Raw genomic sequence first — 18,334 nt, 5'->3', positions numbered from 1 at the left:
ATCCACATGTGTTTATCAAAGTGTCCAACTTAGTGGCTTTAGTACACTGACAGAGTTGTGCAGCCATCACCACAATTTTAGAACATTTTCATCACCCTAAAAAGAAACTCCTGGGCTGGGCATGGTGGCTCACGCCTGTCATCCCAGCACTTTGGGAGACCGAGGTGGGCGGATCTCGAGGTCAAGAGATTGAGACCATCCTGGCCAACATGGTGAAACCCCGTCTCTACTAAAAATACAAAAGTTAGCTGGGTGTGCTGGCATGTGCCTGTAATCCCAGCTACTTGGGAGGCTGAGGCAGAATAACTTGAACCCGGGAGGCGGAGGTTGCATGAGCTGAGATCATGCCACTGCACTCCATCCTGGTGACAGAGCGAGATTCCGTCTCAGAAAAAAAAAAAAGCCAGGGTGGTGGCACACACCTGTAGTCCCAGCTGTTAGGGAGGCTGAGGTGGGAGGCCCACTGGAGCCCGGGAGGTCGAGGCTGTGGGCTGTGATTGCACCACCGCACTTCATTCAGCCTGGGAGACAGAGTGAGACCCTGTCTTAGAAAAAAAAAAATTTTTTTTAAATGCAGTTAGGTAGAGGGAAAAAAAATCTTTTAATATAAGGGAAAGAAATAAAAGTTCTTGGCCAAAAAGGAAGAAGCCTTGGCACCAGAGTATTCCTCAGATCTCTTCCAGTCCTATTATTTCTTTTTTTTTTTTTTGAGACGGAGTCTGGCTCTGTTGCCCAGGCTGGAGTGCAGTGGCCGGATCTCAGCTCACTGCAAGCTCCGCCTCCCAGGTTCCCGCCATTCTCCTGCCTCAGCCTCCCGAGTAGCTGGGACTACAGGCGCCCGCCACCTCGCCCAGCTAGTTTTTTGTACTTTTTAGTAGAGACGGGGTTTCACCATGTTAGCCAGGATGGTCTCGATCTCCTGACCTTGTGATCCGCCCACCTCGGCCTCCCAAAGTGCTGGGATTACAGGCTTGAGCCACCGCGCCCGGCCCACTCCTATTATTTCATATTAAGAGCGGTGGTTCTAGAATCTTCGTTAAAGTCTCTCTCTGGCTGTTTCCTGACTTTTCCGGGGTTGTCTTAGCTCATTCATTTTTCCTGTGGGGAAAATTGCTGTTGGTCGCACCACCTGAGCTCCTTTGGTAGCTTCTGTGCCTGGGGAGTGGAAAGGAGAAAGTAATTGCTAATTAGCCGTGAAGTGACTTCAAGGGAAAGAAGGAGAGAAGGTTGAGAACCAGTGAATCCAGGAATCATTTAGCTACTGCCTTGAGGCCGTCCTGTGTAGCAAGTGGCAGAGGCAGGATTTTGGTACCCTGGGCAAGTCGGCCCCCTCCGAGGGCCTTGGTTTCCTCATCTACCCGGGTGAGGAGAATAAACCTGCTTAAAATGATTTCTAAGATACATGAAGAACAGTAGAGAACAGTGCATCTAGCAGGCTGCCTTTTGTATGCAGGTGGGGATAGTACAAACCACGTTTTTGCTTAAATGCACAGCAAGTCGCTGCAAAGACTTGCAGTAGCAGCCTGTCTCCAGGGAGCAGGGCTGGGTGGCTGTGGGACTCAGGGAAGACAGGCCACAGTATTCCCTTTTGTACCTTTTGAGCTAGAACAATGTGAACATACTACCTATTCACAAAATGAATGTGTTTGTTTTTTGTTTTTTGAGACCGAGTTTTACTCTTGTTGCCCAGGCTGGAGTGCAGTGTTGCGATCTCGGCTCACTGCAACCTCCGCCTCCCAGGTTCAAGCGATTCTCCCACCTCAGCCTCCTGAGTAGCTGGGATTACAGGCATGCACCACCACACCTAGCTAATTTTGTAATTTTTTTTAGTAGAGATGGGGTTTCTCCATGTTGGTCAGGCTGGTCTCAAACTCCCCACCTCAGGTGATCCGCCCCTCCACGCCCCGCTCCCCAGCCTCCCAAAGTGCTGGGATTACAGGTATGAGTCACTGTACCCGGCCTAGTTTTTACTTTTTTAAGTACTCACCAATGTCACTGGGTTGTGGCAGGGTGGTGCGGCCTCCTGGGTAGTGAGCACACAGGAACATTTAGGCCTTGAAACATTAAACATCTGAACATGCAGTAAAAGTTCCAGTGACAGCCTGGGGAAAAGACAACCTGGTCCATCACAGCTTCTCCCCTTGCGGAGCTGACAGACACACAGCTACACACGCCCAGTTCCTTTGTCTCCACACAGGTCCTTCATGCAAGCCGGTTATGCCTGTAGGTTGAAAGGCATCAGGGAGGAAAATGGGACCAGAATGCCAGGTGGGCCTAAGGAGGAGAGAGAGGACAGTTGAAAACCCACAGGTATCCCTGTCCCCTCCTCCCTCCCTGCTGTTGGGGACACCTGGTTCTATGGAGGAGAGGTGGCCTTTTGGTGGAGGTGAGCGCAGGGGTGGGAAAGAGGAGCTGAATTCCATGCCACAGATTTGGCTTAGAAAAGCAACCCCCGCTGGACATGGTGGCTCATGCCTGTAATGCTGGCACTTTGGGAGGTAGAGGTGGGAGGATGGCCTCAGCCCAGGAGTTGGAGACCAGCCTGGGCAACATAGTGAGACCCCATCTCTACAAAAATTCAAAAATTAGCTGGGCATGGTGGCATATGCCTGTAGTCCCAGCTAATGGGAGGCTAGGGCAGAAGGATCATTTGATCCCCGAAAGTTGAGGCTGCAGTGAGTCATGATTATACCACTGCACTGGATGACAGAGTGAGACCAAAAAGAAAGAAAAAGGAAAGCAGACCCTCTCCATGGCTCTGGGTTTTTTGTTTGTTTGTTTGTTTTGTGTGTTTGTTTTAGAGTCTCGCTTTGTTGCCCAGGCTGGCGTGCAGTGGTGCGATCTTGGCTCACTCAAACCTCCATCTCAGCCTCTCAAGTAGCTGGGATTACAGGCATGCGCCATCACACTTGGCTAATTTTTGTATTTTTAGTAGAGACGGGGTTTCACCGTGTTGGTCAGGCTGGTCTCAAACTCCTGACCTCAGGTAATCCACCCACCTCAGCCTCCCAGAGTACTGGGATTACAGGCGTGAGCCACCACACCCGGCCTGCTCTGTTTTCTACTAATGGGGTTGGCCATACCCCAGGCAGGGTAATTATGTAACAGAGCGGGACAGGGAAGCCCAGGCCACACCGCCAGCTCCTGCCAGGTGACTGCAACAGTCTCCTCACTCCTCCCACACAGAGTCTTGGTGTGTCTTTCCAAACGTAACCCAGACCCTGACCCACTGGAGCCCACCCATGGCCTCATGCTCCCAAGGCACTCGTTGGCCTGGACCGCTTGAGCATCTGCCTTGGCTAAGGTCCACTTAAGAAGTTGTCGGTCACTTGACTTCATTTCTTGAAGGGCAGACTTGGAGCTGATCTTCAGGGTTTAAGTGCACTTTATTTGTTTGAGACAGGATCTCGCTGTGTCGCCCAGGCTGGAGTATGGTGGCATGATCACAGCTCACTGCAGCCTCAAACTCCTGGGCTCAAGTCATCCTCGCACCTCTGTCTGGGATCACAGGCACACACCACCATGCCAGGCTAAGTTTTGTATTTTTAGTAGAGACGATGAGGTTTCACCATGTTGACCAGGCTGGTCTCGAACTCCTGACCTCAGGCAATCTACCCACCTCAACCTCCCAAAGTGCTGAGATTACAGATGTGAGCCACCACACTTGGCCAACACTTAATTCTAACATCTTTTCCTCAATGAAATCCTCCCATCCCAGACACAATGTCAAGACTTGGCCCCGGAAAGCTCTGGTTTCCCATAGTGGGGCTGCTGTTTGCTGAGTGGCCTTGGGGAGTCTGCACTTGTTTCCCACCCAGGAAGGGCTCCATGTGCTGCAGCACAGTGCTCCTGGCACAGTACCGGTTACACAGTAGGTCCTTAGTAAATGGTTGTTACTGAGTCCCTACTGTGTACCAGGCACTGCGCCAGGTGCTGTGGATGCAGCAGGGAACAAACGGAAATCTGGCCCGGTGGAGCTGACACCATCCCCACCGTTAGCCTTCCTCTGTGTTCGGAGGCGACCTTGTCCTTCCCTCCCACCGTAGATGGCCTGTCATGGCTGGGTGTCAGTGGCAATCCACCCGCACATATCCACAGCCCTGGCAGGGTTGCCCCAGCACCAGGGGATATCTGGATTTTCAGAGTCACATCTCACTTTCCTTTCTGTACCAGCCACCTTGGTCTCCATGCACAAGGGCAGACCTGCCCCTGACCCCAGCCCCTTTCTCAACCCCAGCTCTGCTCTGTGTATTCCCATCCACCTATCTAGATTTCATTCTGTTCTTTTTCCATCGTCCCTCAACCTACCCCCATTAGTTTCTAGTGGCTGCTGTAACAAGTCATCACAACTGTACTGGTTTAAAGCAACACGAATGTATTCTCACAGTGCTGGGGTTCCGGAGTCTAAGTGGGTGCATGGTGCGTGGTTCCTTCGGGAGGCTCTAGGGGAGAAGCTATGTCCTTCTCCAGCTCTAGAGGCTGAAGCCGCCTGTGTTCCTTGGCTTGTGGCCCCCTCATCTTCAAAGCCAGCAGCACAGCGTCTCAGTCCATTCCCCCATAGGCACATCTCCCTCTGACTCCTCTCCTGCCTCCCTGAAAGACCCTTGTGGTCACCTGGGGCTCACGTGGATAAGCCAGGATAGCCTCCTTATCATCATCACATCTGCAGAGTTCCTTTGCCATGTAAGGGCACATTGACAGGTCCTGGATGCGGGTGTGGGCATGTTTGCGGGCCATTTTTCTGTCTACCCCTCCACACACACACACCCCCCACACATCCTTCCTAATTCTTCCTTTCCTTTTGGTCCAAAGCTGAGGTCTCCTGTATTCTTTCCCAGGCACAGACTGCTGTCCCAGGCATCTAAGGAAAGGGGTTGGGGGCTGGTCACAGTGGCTCACACCTATAATCATAGCACTTTGGGAGGCCAAGGCGGATCACCTGAGGTCAGGAGTTCACGACCAGCCTGGCCAACATGGTGAGACCCCATCTTTACTAAAAATACAGAAATTAGCTGGGCGGGGTGGCGGGCGCCTGTAATCCCAGCTGCTCGGGAGGCTGAGGTGGGAGAATTGCTTGAACCCAGGAGGCGGAGGTTGTAGTGAGCCAAGATCATGCACACCACTGCACTCCAGCCTGAGCGACAGAGCGAGACTCTGTCTCCAAAAAAAAAAAAAAACAAAACTGGGACTTGGAGTGGCACAAGAATCACAGATGGAGGTACGATGGTAGAGCTGACTGGAGGCTGGGGTGACAGCAAAGAACCCTGGTTCTCACAGGTGGGGGTGGGATGTCCCCACCTGAATTCAGATGATCTTGCATCTGATCCCAGGCGGGTCTTCCTCCAGGTCCCCAGGGCTGTGAAGGTGCCTGTGTTGTTTGAAACCCAAGGGTAAATGTTGGGGCAGGCAGGAAGGGAAGGGACTGGCGGCTCTGCCAGCACTTCCCTTGGTGACCTCAAGGCAGTGCTTCTCTGGAGCTGTGTCCTGCCTGGGTGAACTGCAGATGGTCACAGCCACCCAGCCCTGAGCACAGACCCAGGCATACACTCCTCCTTTCCCTGGAAATGCACCCCTTCCTCAGTTTGGGTTCCTCCCTGTTTCCCCCACCGCCGCCAGCACCATCAGCCTCTTTGGTAAGGGAACTCTCCCCTTTGACAAATGTGGTCATTCCGGGATCAGAGCTCGTAATAGTTTGCATTTGTGAGAAACTTCCCAAGTTCTAGTATTTGTGGCTTTTTTTTGTTTTTTGCCTCAAACTCCTGGGCTTAAGCAAACCTCCCGCCTTGGCCTCCAAAAGTGCTGGGATTATAGGCGTGAGCCATCATGCCTGGCCTGTCACTGTTAACCTGGACAGACCCTGTGGTCTTGGTGCAGGCTTTGCTAACTGGGAACAGACCCTGTGGTTTTGGTGCAAGTTTAACACTTTGCTCCAATTGTGATGCTGTCCTCTCTGTCTGAGTCCCAGTTCGGGCCTCGGGCTCTTGGCCTGGACCTTCTCCCAGTCTTCTCTAAGCCACCTGGCCTCCAGCCTCTACCCCCGCGATTCATCCCCCACGCCCATAAAGTCCCCCTGTGGCTCCCTCAACATCATGCCCGAACCGTTAGCATGGTATGTATGGCTCTGCCAAATTCTCCCGCCCATCACGTGGCCCTGAGTCCCCAAGACCACCCTCTGGCTCAGTGATGAACTAAGACTCACAGAGCTCGGCAAAGCTTTCTACTCACAGTCATGGTCACGGTTTATTATGGAGAAATGAAACAGACCGAAAACAGCAAAGGGGAGAGATACAAAAGCTCCTTGAGACCAGGCACGAGCTTCCAGCTGTCCTCTCCAGGTAGGGTTCCATGGACAGCGCTCAGTTCTCCCAGCAACAGTGTGTGGTAACAGTTACGGAGTGTTGGCGGCCCGGGTTGTGGGGAGGAGCAGTTCTGTAGGCGTGGAGCACCTGTGTGGCTAAACTGAGGTCTGCTGTCTGCAGCCCCTCCAGAGGTTGTGCTGATACCGTATGACCCACAGCCCCCACTGTAGGTCACAACGTTAACATGGACTCCTTGGAGTGGCCTGAGGCCCCAGGTAAACAAAGACGCTCTTATCTGGCAGGACATTTCAAGAACATAAGAGATTCTCCCAGAGCTGGTCAAGGGCCGTTTTCTCTCTTTGGAATGTGCAGATTTTAACAGCTAATGCTTGGCAAGTCAGTCTTTCACATACAAACATCTCCCTTCAGAAGCACCAAATCACTTAGCACCCAGAGGCATATCTGCTGTTTCAGCCTCCCTGTCTTCCCGGAGGCCTTTCCTCCTGCCTGGACGGCTCCTCTCCCCTCCCCATCCTTTCCCTGGCTGATGCTGCATCTGCAACACTCAGCTCCCCCCTGGAACCTGCTCTCACAGCATGTAACCCAGTCCTGCCCCCGCCCCTGCCCTGATCCCTGACTATAGAGCTGACATTTGACTCTGGCTGCCTCGAGGGCAGGGGCCATGGCTTAGCTAACCACTCTGGGCTTCAGTTTCCCATTTGTAAAATGGATCTGCCCCAAAGTTTGCTTTTAGGAAACGGTGAGTAATGATAATATCTTTTTTTTTTTTTTTTTTTTTTTTTTTTCTCCAGATGGGGTCTCACTCTTTTGCCTGGGCTGTAGTGCAGTGCACAATCACTGCAGCCTCCACCTCCCTGGGCTCCAGTGATCCTCCCATCTCAGCCAACTCATTTTTGTATTTTTTTTGTAGAGACAGGATCTCGCTATGTTGGCCAGGCTGTTCTTGAGTTCCTGAGCTCAAGCAATCCTCCCACCTCAGCCTCCCAAAGTGCTGGGATTATAGGCATGAGCCACCACACCTGGCCATATTACATCTAAACTGCATGGATCAGAGCTGGATCTGTATGGGTTCACCATTGTGAATAGATCCCTGGCACCTGAAGTATTAGAAACCAACGAGGCACTTAATAAATGGTGAACTGTTGGCCAGGCGTGGTGGCTCACGCACTTTGGGAGGCTGAGGCAGGTGGATCACTTGAGGCCGGGAGTTTGAGACCAGCCTGACCAACATGGAGAAACCCCGTCTCTACTAAAAATACAAAATTAGCTGGGTGTGGTGGCGCGCACTTGCAATCCCAGCTACTCGGAGGCTGAGGCAGGAGAATTGCTTGAACCCAGGAAGCGGAGGTTGCAGTGAGCCGAGATCGCGCCGTTCCACTCCAGCCTGGGCAACAGAGCGAGACTCCCTCTCAAAAAAAAAAAAAGAAAAAAAAATGGTGAACTGTTAAGCCAGACAAGTCCCCACAGAAGATTGTTTTCCTTGTAGTTTTTTCATAGTTGCAAAGAGCTTTTTATAAATGCTCTTCTTGGAAATTTTAGCTATAACTTATTAATAGCAAAAGCTTTTTTAAGCTGAGTTCTTGAGAACTGAGATGTGTAGGTGTAGCTGCTCAGATGCCTTTAGCTGCCAGTCACAACACACCGACTTGAGGTGGCTCAGCAGTGAGGACTTTTGTTCTGTCCCAGAAGGGGAGGAATGGATGCCGGCCGGGCTGGGCCCCAGCAGTCCTGGGGGCTCAGGCACTTGCCGTGGCCTGTTGAAGACACCTTTCTCAGAATGCCCCAGGAGAGCTTTATAATAAATGCCAGGGCCAGCAGCCTAGCCCTGGAGAGCCTGGCTTCGTGGAGCTGGCAGCCTTCTGTGTTTTGAATGCTCCAGTCAGTGCTGATGGACGCCCATTGAGATCCGCTGGCTTGGACAAGGCAGCGCATGCAGCTGGCGCTGGGGTCATCTCCCCAGACTTGCTTGGCTGTGTGGAGGAGGAGGAGCAGATGAAACAAAAATTAGGGGCCTGTGAGGAGGGCAGAAGGGTGCAGCAGAAGGGGTGGGGGTAGTGAGGTAGGTTTCCTCTTCCTCAAGCTAGAAGGGGATTTCCTGAGGACAGACACCAAGCAATTTAAAAACTGGTCTGGAGAGAGGGAAGAGGAAACAGACCTCGTGGGTGTTTCTCTGGGCCAGGCACTTGGCTTCTCAGTCATGACTTTGTTTGGTTTGTTTGTTTTTTAGACAGGGCCTCCCTCTTTCCATTTCTGGCTTTTAGAGCTGCTTCTGCCTTCCCTGGCTCCTGGCTTTCTCCCATCCTCAGATTCCAAAGCGCATCACTCCAGTCTGCTCTCGCCACCACAAGCTTTCTTCTCTCTCCAGTCAGTCAAACCCATCTTCTAAGGATGCTTCTGATCATCTGGAGGGCTCTCGCCTATAGTCCTAGCACTTTGGGAGGACAAAGAGGGAGGATCGCTAGAGCCCAGGAGTTCAAGACCAGGGCAACAGAGTGAAATCCCATTTCTACAAAAAATAAAAAAGATTAGCCGGGCATGGTGGCATGTACCTGTAGTCCCAGCTACTTTGGTGGAAGGATGGCTTGGGCCCCGGAGCTTGAGGCTGCCGTGAGTTGTGATATGTCACTGCATTCCAGCTGGTATGACAGAGCAAAACCCTTTCCCAAAAGAAAAAAAAAACCACCCCTATCCAGCACTCCCCCTCACCCTTTCCTCACCGGGTAACCTTGACCTTCCCGCTGATAGATGGCACCACTTGGAGATTTTTCGGTTAGACGTTACCAATATCAAGTCAGTTTCGACTGACGGGAAATGTTTGGCCCATGGGGCTTCTGGGGGGCTCTTTATCTCTTCCCCACCCCATCCATCTCTGGTGGGGCTCATGGTCTCCGGTGATGTCCCATTGTCTGCAGGTGGTTGAGAAGGTGTCCAGGGGAGGCCCAGCTGCAATCCTCTGCACCACACTTACAGGTGAAGGAGGCAGCTGCCTTCCAAGCATGGAGAAAATCCCAGGGGAGGCTCTGATTTCCTGGCTCAGGTCTCAGTTTATCCTCGAGCCAGTCACTGTGGCCAGGGGCATCTGTGCTCTGAACACATGGGTTTCAGACCCTCCCCTGAGTTAGGAGGGGGCACGTCCTCTCCTGCTCTTAGAGAGTACTGGTGTGGGCCTGGGGGACCTTCAGCAGCCCAGACCCTGCCATCCAGCCGGGTTCCCAGCCCCATCTCTCTCTCTGAGGTCCAGAGAGGCCCTCAGGGTGGCAAGAGCTGATCCGCTCACACCCCGCCGGAGTCAGCTGGGGAACCTTACTGGGTCCCACGCTGGGAGCGGGTCCTACAGCTGTTTTTCTGTGTCCAAGTCCCGCTTGTGGCAGTGCCTCAAATCTGACCTCCTCGGGCCGAGGTGGGTCCAAGGTCCTGTTCTGCCGCCTCATCCTCCAGAGTGGGAACTTTCCACTGTGCTGAATGTGGCCATGCACGTCCCTAGCACCCTGGCTCCTCATACCTGACCCCTGGAGCGTGCATTTGTGCTTCTTGATCCTTCTCGATTTAGAGTCTGGTTTAGGTTACACAGGACGAAGGGGGGTTGCTGTATGGTATCATAATCCCATCCCACCACCCTCCAAACCAGCCGTGCCCAGTCATGCCACTGGGCTTGCCTTTCCAAAACTGCCATCTGACAATGTCACTTCCTCTGCTTTAGAAATCTTCCTGAGGTTGCAGACGCCAGCGGATTTGCTTTGGGAGCCAGAGTAGCTGCTGCCACCAGAGTCCGGAGCCATGAGCGGGTTTAATTTTGGAGGCACTGGGGCCCCTACAGGTGGGTTCACATTTGGCACTGCAAAGACAGCGACAACCACACCTGCTACAGGGTTTTCTTTCTCCACCTCTGGCACTGGAGGGTTTAATTTTGGGGCTCCCTCCCAACCAACCACAAGTACCCCTTCCACTGGCCTGTTCTCACTCGCCACTCAGACTCCGGCCACACAGACAACAGGCTTCACTTTTGGAACAGCAACTCTTGCCTCGGGGGGAACTGGATTTTCTTTGGGGATCGGTGCTTCAAAGCTCAACTTGAGCAACACAGCTGCCACCCCAGCCATGGCAAACCCCAGTGGCTTTGGGCTGGGCAGCAGCAATCTCACTAATGCCATATCGAGCACTGTCACCTCCAGCCAGGGTACAGCACCCACCGGCTTTGTGTTTGGCCCCTCCACCACCTCTGTGGCTCTAGCCACCACATCTGGAGGCTTCTCATTCACTGGTGGAAGCACGGCCCAGCCCTCCGGTTTCAACATTGGCTCAGCAGGGAATTCAGCCCAGCCCACAGCACCTGCCGCATTGCCCTTTACTCCGGCCACGCCAGCAGCCACCACAGCAGGCGTCACGCAGCCAGCTGCTCCCACAGCCACAGCCACCACCACCGGTACTGGGCCCACCCTCTTTGCATCAATAGCAACCGCTCCAACCTCATCTGCCACCACTGGACTCTCCCTCTGTACCCCTGCGACCACCGCAGGAGCCCCCGCTGCTGGGACACAGGGCTTCAGCTTAAAGGCACCTGGAGCAGCTTCCGGTGCCTCCACAACAACATCCACCGCTGCCACCACCGCCACCAGCAGCAGCAGCAGCAGCAGCAGCAGCACCGGCTTTGCCTTGAATTTAAAACCACTGGCGCCAGCTGGGATCCCCAGCAATACGGCAGCCGCTGTGACTGCTCCACCTGGCCCTGGTGCCGCTGCAGGGGCGGCTGCCAGCTCCCCCATGACCTACGCGCAGCTGGAGAGCCTGATCAACAAATGGAGCCTGGAGCTAGAGGACCAGGAGCGGCACTTCCTCCAGCAGGCCACCCAGGTCAATGCCTGGGACCGCACGCTGATCGAGAACGGGGAGAAGATCACCAGCCTGCACCGCGAGGTGGAGAAGGTGAAGCTGGACCAGAAGAGGCTGGACCAGGAGCTCGACTTCATCCTGTCCCAGCAGAAGGAGCTGGAAGACCTGCTAAGCCCGCTGGAGGAGTTGGTAAAGGAGCAGAGCGGAACCATCTACCTACAGCACGCGGATGAGGAGCGCGAGAAAACCTACAAGCTGGCCGAGAACATCGATGCGCAGCTCAAGCGCATGGCCCAGGACCTCAAGGACATCATCGAGCACCTGAACACGTCCGGGGCCCCCGCCGACACCAGCGACCCACTGCAGCAGATCTGCAAGATCCTTAACGCGCACATGGGCTCGCTGCAGTGGATCGACCAGAACTCGGCCCTGCTGCAGAGGAAGGTGGAGGAGGTGACCAAGGTGTGCGAGGGCCGGCGCAAGGAGCAGGAGCGCAGCTTCCGGATCACCTTTGACTGAGCCACAGCAGCTCCGCGCCCGCAGGTCCCCAGGGAGTTCCATGCGGGGACGCGCCCTATTGTCTGGTTTGGGGTTGTGGCAAGATAACATGTTTCTTTCTTTCACGTGACTGCCCTTGAGACAATTGCTGTGTGCTTTGCCTTTTTCCATTTAGGAAGTATCCTGAGCCCTCTGCCCAGGCAGCAGCCTCGTGGGTGTGGCTTCTGTGGCTTTTATTTGAGTGTCTTTGGCCCCTTTCCACCCACTGCGACCGCCCACCTCATCCTGGCTCGATCTGGTGATGGAGACGTGGTGGTGGTCTTGGTCCCAGCTGGGGTCGCGGGGACAGCCGCTCTCTCCAAAGCATAGTCATAGGTGTCATGAAAAAATACCAAATGGAAGAGAACGTCCAAGGCCTGCAGAGCGCAGTGGCTCAGGCCTGTAATCTCAGCAGTTTGGGAGGCCGAGGCAGGCGGATCACTTGAGGTCAGGAGTTCGAGACCAGCCTGACCAACATGGTGAAACCCCATGTCTACTAAAAATACAAAAATTAGCCAGGTGTGGTGGGTGCCTGTGATCTCAGCTACTCGGGAGGCTGAGGCAGGAGAATCACTTGAACCCGGGAAGTGTTGCAGTGAGCCAGGATCACACCACTGCACTCCAGCCCGGGCAACAGAGACTGCGTCTCAAAAAAAAAAAAAAGCCTCCCAGAAGACAGCAGCCTAAATTTTGGAGTATGAGGTGTGTGCTTATGAAAGCTAACCACCAAGACAAAGCAGCACAGTGTGAATAGAACAGACAGCGGGATCGAGAATTTCACAGAAGACAGGTCAGCTGAGGGGCCTACGCACAGGGTGTTGAACCACAGATGGGAGCTGAGAGCCCTGCCTTTTGCCTGGTCCCAGGCTTACCCCCACCTCGGGCTTCCAGGAAGCCTTCCCAGCTACCCAAAGCTCAGGTGGCCTTCTTGCAGGTCCCCGTAGCACCCTGAGCCTGTACCTTGGGTAACACTTGCTATGCTGTCCTGTGCTAGCCGTTTGCGCCCGTCTCGCTGTTAGATTGTGAGCTCCCACGGGCAGAGACCCACTGTTGTTCCCCTGTATGTCCCCAGCCCAGTCCTAGTCACAGTTGTGAACTGAAAGAACAGTGAAGCCCGGCATAACAACAGTCCACAGAAAGAGCCACAGCTGCCAGTGCTGGCCACGGACATGGCTCTGAACTTCCTGGCACCAGAGTGATTCTAGTCAGTTACAGTAAAATCCACTGTGTGTGGAAGGCAGAAGCCAGCAGTTGTATCCCAAGTTCTTTTGTATTTGTCTTTATCCTTTGCTGCATTCTCTGAAATACCTGTTACTGTATGTTGCTTTTCTAAATAAATGTGTTGTGAAACCAAAATAGCTGCTGTTAATATGGGTAAATGTTAGGAGGAGAAAGGTGAGTAAAAAGAGCAGGTTTCGGGAGCACCCTGCAGGGGTGTCAGTCACGTGAAACGCAGGGGCGAGCAAATGAAGCAGTGCTTGCATAGACACAGGAGCATGGGTGAAGCAGCTTTTGTTTGATGAGACGGAGTAATAGAAAATGCCAATTGTGCTTTGCTCCGGGAAGGGTGCTGCCTAGTGGTAGAAGAGGAGCACACGAGTGAAGCCACCACGGGGAGTGGGCCCCTGGTGTTGGTGACTGTTATGTCATAGAATATACACAAATACGGCTGGGCGAGGTGGCTCCCACCTGTAATCCCAGTACTTTGAGAGGCCGAGATGGGCGAATCATTTGAGGTCAGGGATTCAACACCAGTCTGGGCAACACGGTGAAACCCATCTCTACAAAAACTACAAAAAAGTTGGTTGTGCACGCACCTGTGTCTCAGCTACCTGGGAGGCTGAGGTGGGAGGATCATTTAAGCCATTATTAGAGGCTGCAGTGAGCCATGATCATGCCACTGCACTGCAGCCTGGGCGACAGAGCAAGACACGGTCTCAAAAAATACACGCACGTTAAGTCATCTAGCACCATCCCTAAGGCGCTCTTCCAGTGGCTACAGACAGCATGGGCAGCATTCCTTCCTGTCACCTGGGGCTAAAGACACAGGCCCCATGGTCTTCCTCTGCCCTGCAGCCTCGCTCTGTGGACTGGAATGGTCCTAAGCACTCAGATCTCCTGGGCTGTGGGGAGTGTACCCCTTCGGCCTCCCTCAACCTGTTCATGTCAATCTGTGGGCCACGCTTGGAAGATTTGTGGCCCAGGTTCCAAAAGTCTCCCGAAGTCACGATCATGAGTCATTATTTCCTTGGACCGGCTGGGCGTGGTGGCTCACACCTGTAATCCTAGCACTTTGGGAGGCCAAGGCTGGCAGAACACCTGAGGTCGGGAGTTTGAGACCAGCCTGACCAACATGGAGAAACCCCATCTCTACTGAAAATACAAACATGAGCTGGTGGCTAATTAGGTGGCTGGTGCCTGTAATCCCAGCTACTCGGGAGGCTGAGGCAGGAGAATCGCTTGAACCCAGGAGGTGGAGGTTACAGTAAGCCGAGATCGTGCCATTGCACTCCAGCCTAGATAACAAAAGCAAAACTCTGTCTCAAATGAATAAAATTTCCGTGGGCCATCCTGGGCTCTGGAGGACAGGAGTTGTGTCTAAGTAGAAGCCATGGGTGTGTGTGGTGGGCATGGTAAACCAGAGGAAGACCCCACAACCCCAGCTACCCCTCTCTGAAAGCTGTCACCCACAGCAGGGACCTTTTTCCGCAGTTCATAGGCCTTGACTCATACTGCCCCCTCTGCCGGAAGGGAGGCCTTGAGTCCCCTTAGGAGGTAGGAAGCAGTTTGCATTTTACCTACATTTATGCCTTCAGCATCCTTTTTTTTTTTTTTTTTTTTTTGAGACGGAGTCTCGCTCTGTCGCCCAGGCTGGAGTGCAGTGGCCGGATCTCAGGTCACTGCAAGCTCCGCCTCCCGGGTTTACGCCATTCTCCTGCCTCAGGCTCCGGAGTAGCTGGGACTACAGGCGCCCGCCACCTCGCCCGGCTAGTTTTTTGTATTTTTTAGTAGAGACGGGGTTTCACTGTGTTAGCCAGGATGGTCTCGATCTCCTGACCTCGTGATCCGCCCATCTCGGCCTCCCAAAGTGCTGGGATTACAGGCTTGAGCCACCGTGCCCGGCCTCAGCATCCATTTTTAGAGCTGGTCCTGATCTGGTGCTGGAGGTACCAAAAAAATGCCCACAAAGAGGTCGTTGGCAGGAGCCAAACAATCATGACGAGAAAATTTGAGCATATATTTCCAAAGTCTGTATGTATATTTTCCTATTACTTTGCATATTATTTCCTATTTTGCATATTAAACCTTAGCAATGCTTAATTGCTTTCTTACAGTTACATTTTTAAAATAAGAACAGATTCCAGCTTTGGGAGGCCGAGGCAGGCAGATCACCTGAGGTCAGGAGTTTGAGACCAGCCTGGCCAACATGGTGAAACCCCGTCTCTTCTAAAAATAGAAAAACTAGGGTCCGGGCATGGTGGCTCATGTCTGTAATCCCAGCACTTTGGGAGGCTGAGGTGGGTGGATCACAAGATCAGGAGATCGAGACCATCTTGGCTAACACAGTGAATATCTCTACTAAAAATACAAAAAAATTAGCCGGGTGTGGTGGTGGGCGCCTGTAGTCCCAGCTACTCGGAGAGACTGAGGCAGGAGAATGGCATGAACCCGGGAGGCAGAGCTTGCAGTGAGCAGAGATGGTACCACCACACTCCAGCCTGGGCACCAGAGCAAGACTCCGTCTCAGAAACATAAAAAATAAATAACTAACACAAACAGCCAGACGTGGTGGCGGGTGCTTGTAATCCCAGCTCCTCACGAGGATCACTTGAACCTGTGAGGCAGAGGTTGCAGTGAGCCGAGATCGCGTCACTGCACTCCAGCCTGGGTGACAAAAGTTACACTCTGAAAAAATACAAAAATTAAGTTCTACATTTTCTTCCCATACCCCAAGGGATCTTGAGCACCCCACCCTGAATAACACAAGTGATTCCATTAAATCAGGAGGCTCTGCCCCAAAGCCATGTGGGAAATGGTCCCAGCAGGCCTCCTGGGGGGGTCTAGGAGGGATCCCAAGATCGCAGCACCAGCAACCGACTGGGTGCCACCGCGGGTGATGGCTCCGTTGTAATTTCAGTTTCCCTTTCCAGGAAGAAAATACACAGACGTGCTTCCTTGCCAGTCCCGACAAATGGCCTTCCCTTAAGTTCCTCATTAATTAATATGAAGACAACATATTTGGTGACTAAATTTGGAATCAGAGGCTTTTAAAGGTGAATCTCAGCTCATACTGCTTTGCTTTTCCCTGTTTAGGGATAAGAGTGGCAAATGGGAGCTGGGTGTGGTGGCTGATGCCTGTATTCCCGGCATTTTGGGGAGGCCAAGAGGAGTAGATTACTTGGGCTCTGGAGTTTGAGACCAGCCTGGGCAACATGGCAAAACCTCGTCTCTACAAAAATACAAAAATTAGCCAGGCGTGGTGGCTTCTGCCTGTAGTTCCAGATACTTGGAGGCTGAGGTGGGAGGATCACCTGAATCCGGGAGGCAGAGGTTGCAGTAAGCCGAGATCGTACCACTGCACTCTAGCCTGGGTAACAAAAGTGAGATTCTGTCTCAAAAAAAAAAAAAAAAAAAAACCCAGCACATACAATAGTATAATATGTGGTCAAACCATCAAATCATGAGGGAATGACGACTTTTGATTCTTTATTAGTACAATCTAATCATCGACACAATTTAATTTTTAATAATGAATGGCTTGCAGAGCAAAAGCTGAAACTCCTGAAAGTGTAAATCAGTTCTTATGACCTGGTATGACTCGGCTTCAGCACACCACTGCTCCCAAGTTTTTAGTAAACCCCAGAAATGTTAGGGTGCTTTCAAAATCTGCCCTCAGACTCACGGCAGCATGTCTCCACGGAACCTCCCAGGAAGCGAAGCCCTCACGCTCAGAAGCCAGGTCTGCTTCTTAGGCAGCAGCCAGCCCCCCAGCCAGGTTTCAGTGACGCCAGCTGTTCCCCTGCCTGTCCCACAGGACCACACCCTTGGCTTCTGCACACCAGGGCCCTGGTCACTCCAAACACAGTGACCCACGTGGGCGCCCTTGTCCCATCTCCCCTCCAGACACCATCAGGTTGAACCCTCTCAAATGCCAAAGATTTCTCCAGGCAAGAAGCAGACCGGGTGCGCTGCCTTGTTGGGGACTGGCCTGGTGCCCTGGGGTCTCATCAGACACCCTAGTTCCTTTGAATTCACAGAACTGAAAGTGACACTATTGACCCAGACAATGTCACTCAAATGCAATGTGGACTCTGATTTGCATACAAACCAACCAGTTTTTTTTTTTGTTTGTTTGTTTGTTTGTTTGTGACAGTCTCGCTCTGTCACTCAGGCTGGAGTGCAGTGGCATGATCTAGGCTCACTGCAATCTCCACCTCCCGGGTTCACGCCATTCTCTGCCTCAGCCTCCCGGGTAGCTGGGATCACAGGTGCCCGCCACCACGCCCGGCTAATTTTTGTATTTTTAGTAGAGACAGGGTTTCACCATGTTGGCCAGAATGGTCTCAATCTCCTGACCTCGTGATCTACCCGTCTTGGCCTCCCAAAGTGCTGGGATTACATGCGTGAGCCACCACGACCAGCTTTTCTTTTTTTTTTTTTTGAGACGGAGTCCCACTCTGTCGCCTAGGCTGGAGTGCAGTGGCGTGATCTCAGCTCATAGCCACCTCTGCCTCCCGGGTTCAAGTGGTTCTCCTGCCTCAGTCTCCTGAGTAGCTGGGATTACAGAGGTACCCACCACCACGCCCGGCTAATTTTTGTATTTTTAGTAGAGATGGGGTTTCACCATGTTGCCAAGGCTGGTCTTGAGCTCCTGACCTCAGGTGATCCGCCTACCTCGGTCTTCCAGAGTGCTGTGATTACAGGCGTGAGCCACCATGCCCAGCCTAAGCCAATTGTTTTTTTTAAAAATGATGAGATAGCCAGGCACAGTGGTTCACGCCTGTAATCCCAGCACTTTGGGAGGCCGAGGTGGGCAGATCATGAGGTCAGGAGACTCTGTCTCAAAAAAAAAAAGAGAAAGAAAATAAATGGCTGCCATCTTAAAATATGATAGTGATATTGTAGTTTGTTCGTTTGTTTGTTTGTTTTTGAGGTGGAGTCTCACTCTGTTGCCCAGGCTGGAGTGCAGTGGTGCGATCTTGTCTTACTGCAAGCTCTGCCTCCCAGTTTCACGCCATTCTCCTGCCTCAGCCTCCTGAGTACAGGCGCCCGCCACCACGCCTAGCTAATTTTTTTGGATTTTTGTAGAGATGGGGTTTCACCGTGTTAGCCAGGATGGTCTCGATCTCCTGACCTCGTGATCCGCCCGCCTCGGCCTCCCAAAGTGCTGGGATTACAGGCATGAGCCACTGCACCCAGCCAATATTGTAGTTTTTAAAAAGCAAAACATGGTCAGGCGCAGTGGCTCAGCCCTGTAATCCCTGCACCTTGGGAGGCCGAGACAGGAGAGATCCCCCGAGGACAGGAGTTCAAGACCAGCCCAGCCAACATGGTGAAACGCCGTCTCTACTAAAAATACAAAAATTAGCTGGGTGTAGTGGCCTGTGCCTGTAATCCCAGCTCCTCGGGAGGCAGGAGAATGGCTT

General features: G+C 52.8%; 2 protein-coding genes across 8 annotated transcripts in view; both read left to right on the top strand.

Moving 5' to 3' along the window:
- The window catches only part of NUP62 (nucleoporin 62), a 22,428-nt gene extending 9,385 nt beyond the window's left edge, over positions 1-13,043 (top strand). For 3 of the 4 annotated variants that reach the window (XM_033224156.1, XM_033224153.1, XM_033224155.1), the window contains exon 2: positions 10,021-13,043. In XM_033224156.1, coding sequence (XP_033080047.1) covers positions 10,098-11,669 — 1,572 coding nt within the window. In that variant the 5' untranslated portion in view covers positions 10,021-10,097 and the 3' untranslated portion in view covers positions 11,670-13,043. Of the gene's footprint in view, positions 1-6,476; positions 6,575-10,020 lie in introns of those variants that run through there. The other variant, XM_033224154.1, reaches the window with a different exon arrangement.
- Positions 10,043-18,334, top strand: part of IL4I1 (interleukin 4 induced 1) — a 21,156-nt gene continuing 12,864 nt past the window's right edge. For 3 of the 4 annotated variants that reach the window (XM_033224151.1, XM_033224148.1, XM_033224149.1), the window contains exons 1-2: positions 10,043-10,137; positions 15,839-15,961. The gene's annotated coding sequence lies outside the window, so the exon portion shown is untranslated. The remainder of the gene's footprint in view (positions 10,138-15,838; positions 15,962-18,334) is intronic. The other variant, XM_033224150.1, reaches the window with a different exon arrangement.

The sequence above is a fragment of the Trachypithecus francoisi genome, unplaced genomic scaffold (genome assembly GCF_009764315.1).
Source record: "Trachypithecus francoisi isolate TF-2019V2 unplaced genomic scaffold, Tfra_2.0 Lachesis_group12, whole genome shotgun sequence".
Lineage (NCBI taxonomy): Eukaryota > Metazoa > Chordata > Mammalia > Primates > Cercopithecidae > Trachypithecus > Trachypithecus francoisi.
The sequence above is the reverse complement of the archived record's forward strand: the minus strand, read 5'-3'. Positions and strand labels throughout refer to the sequence as shown.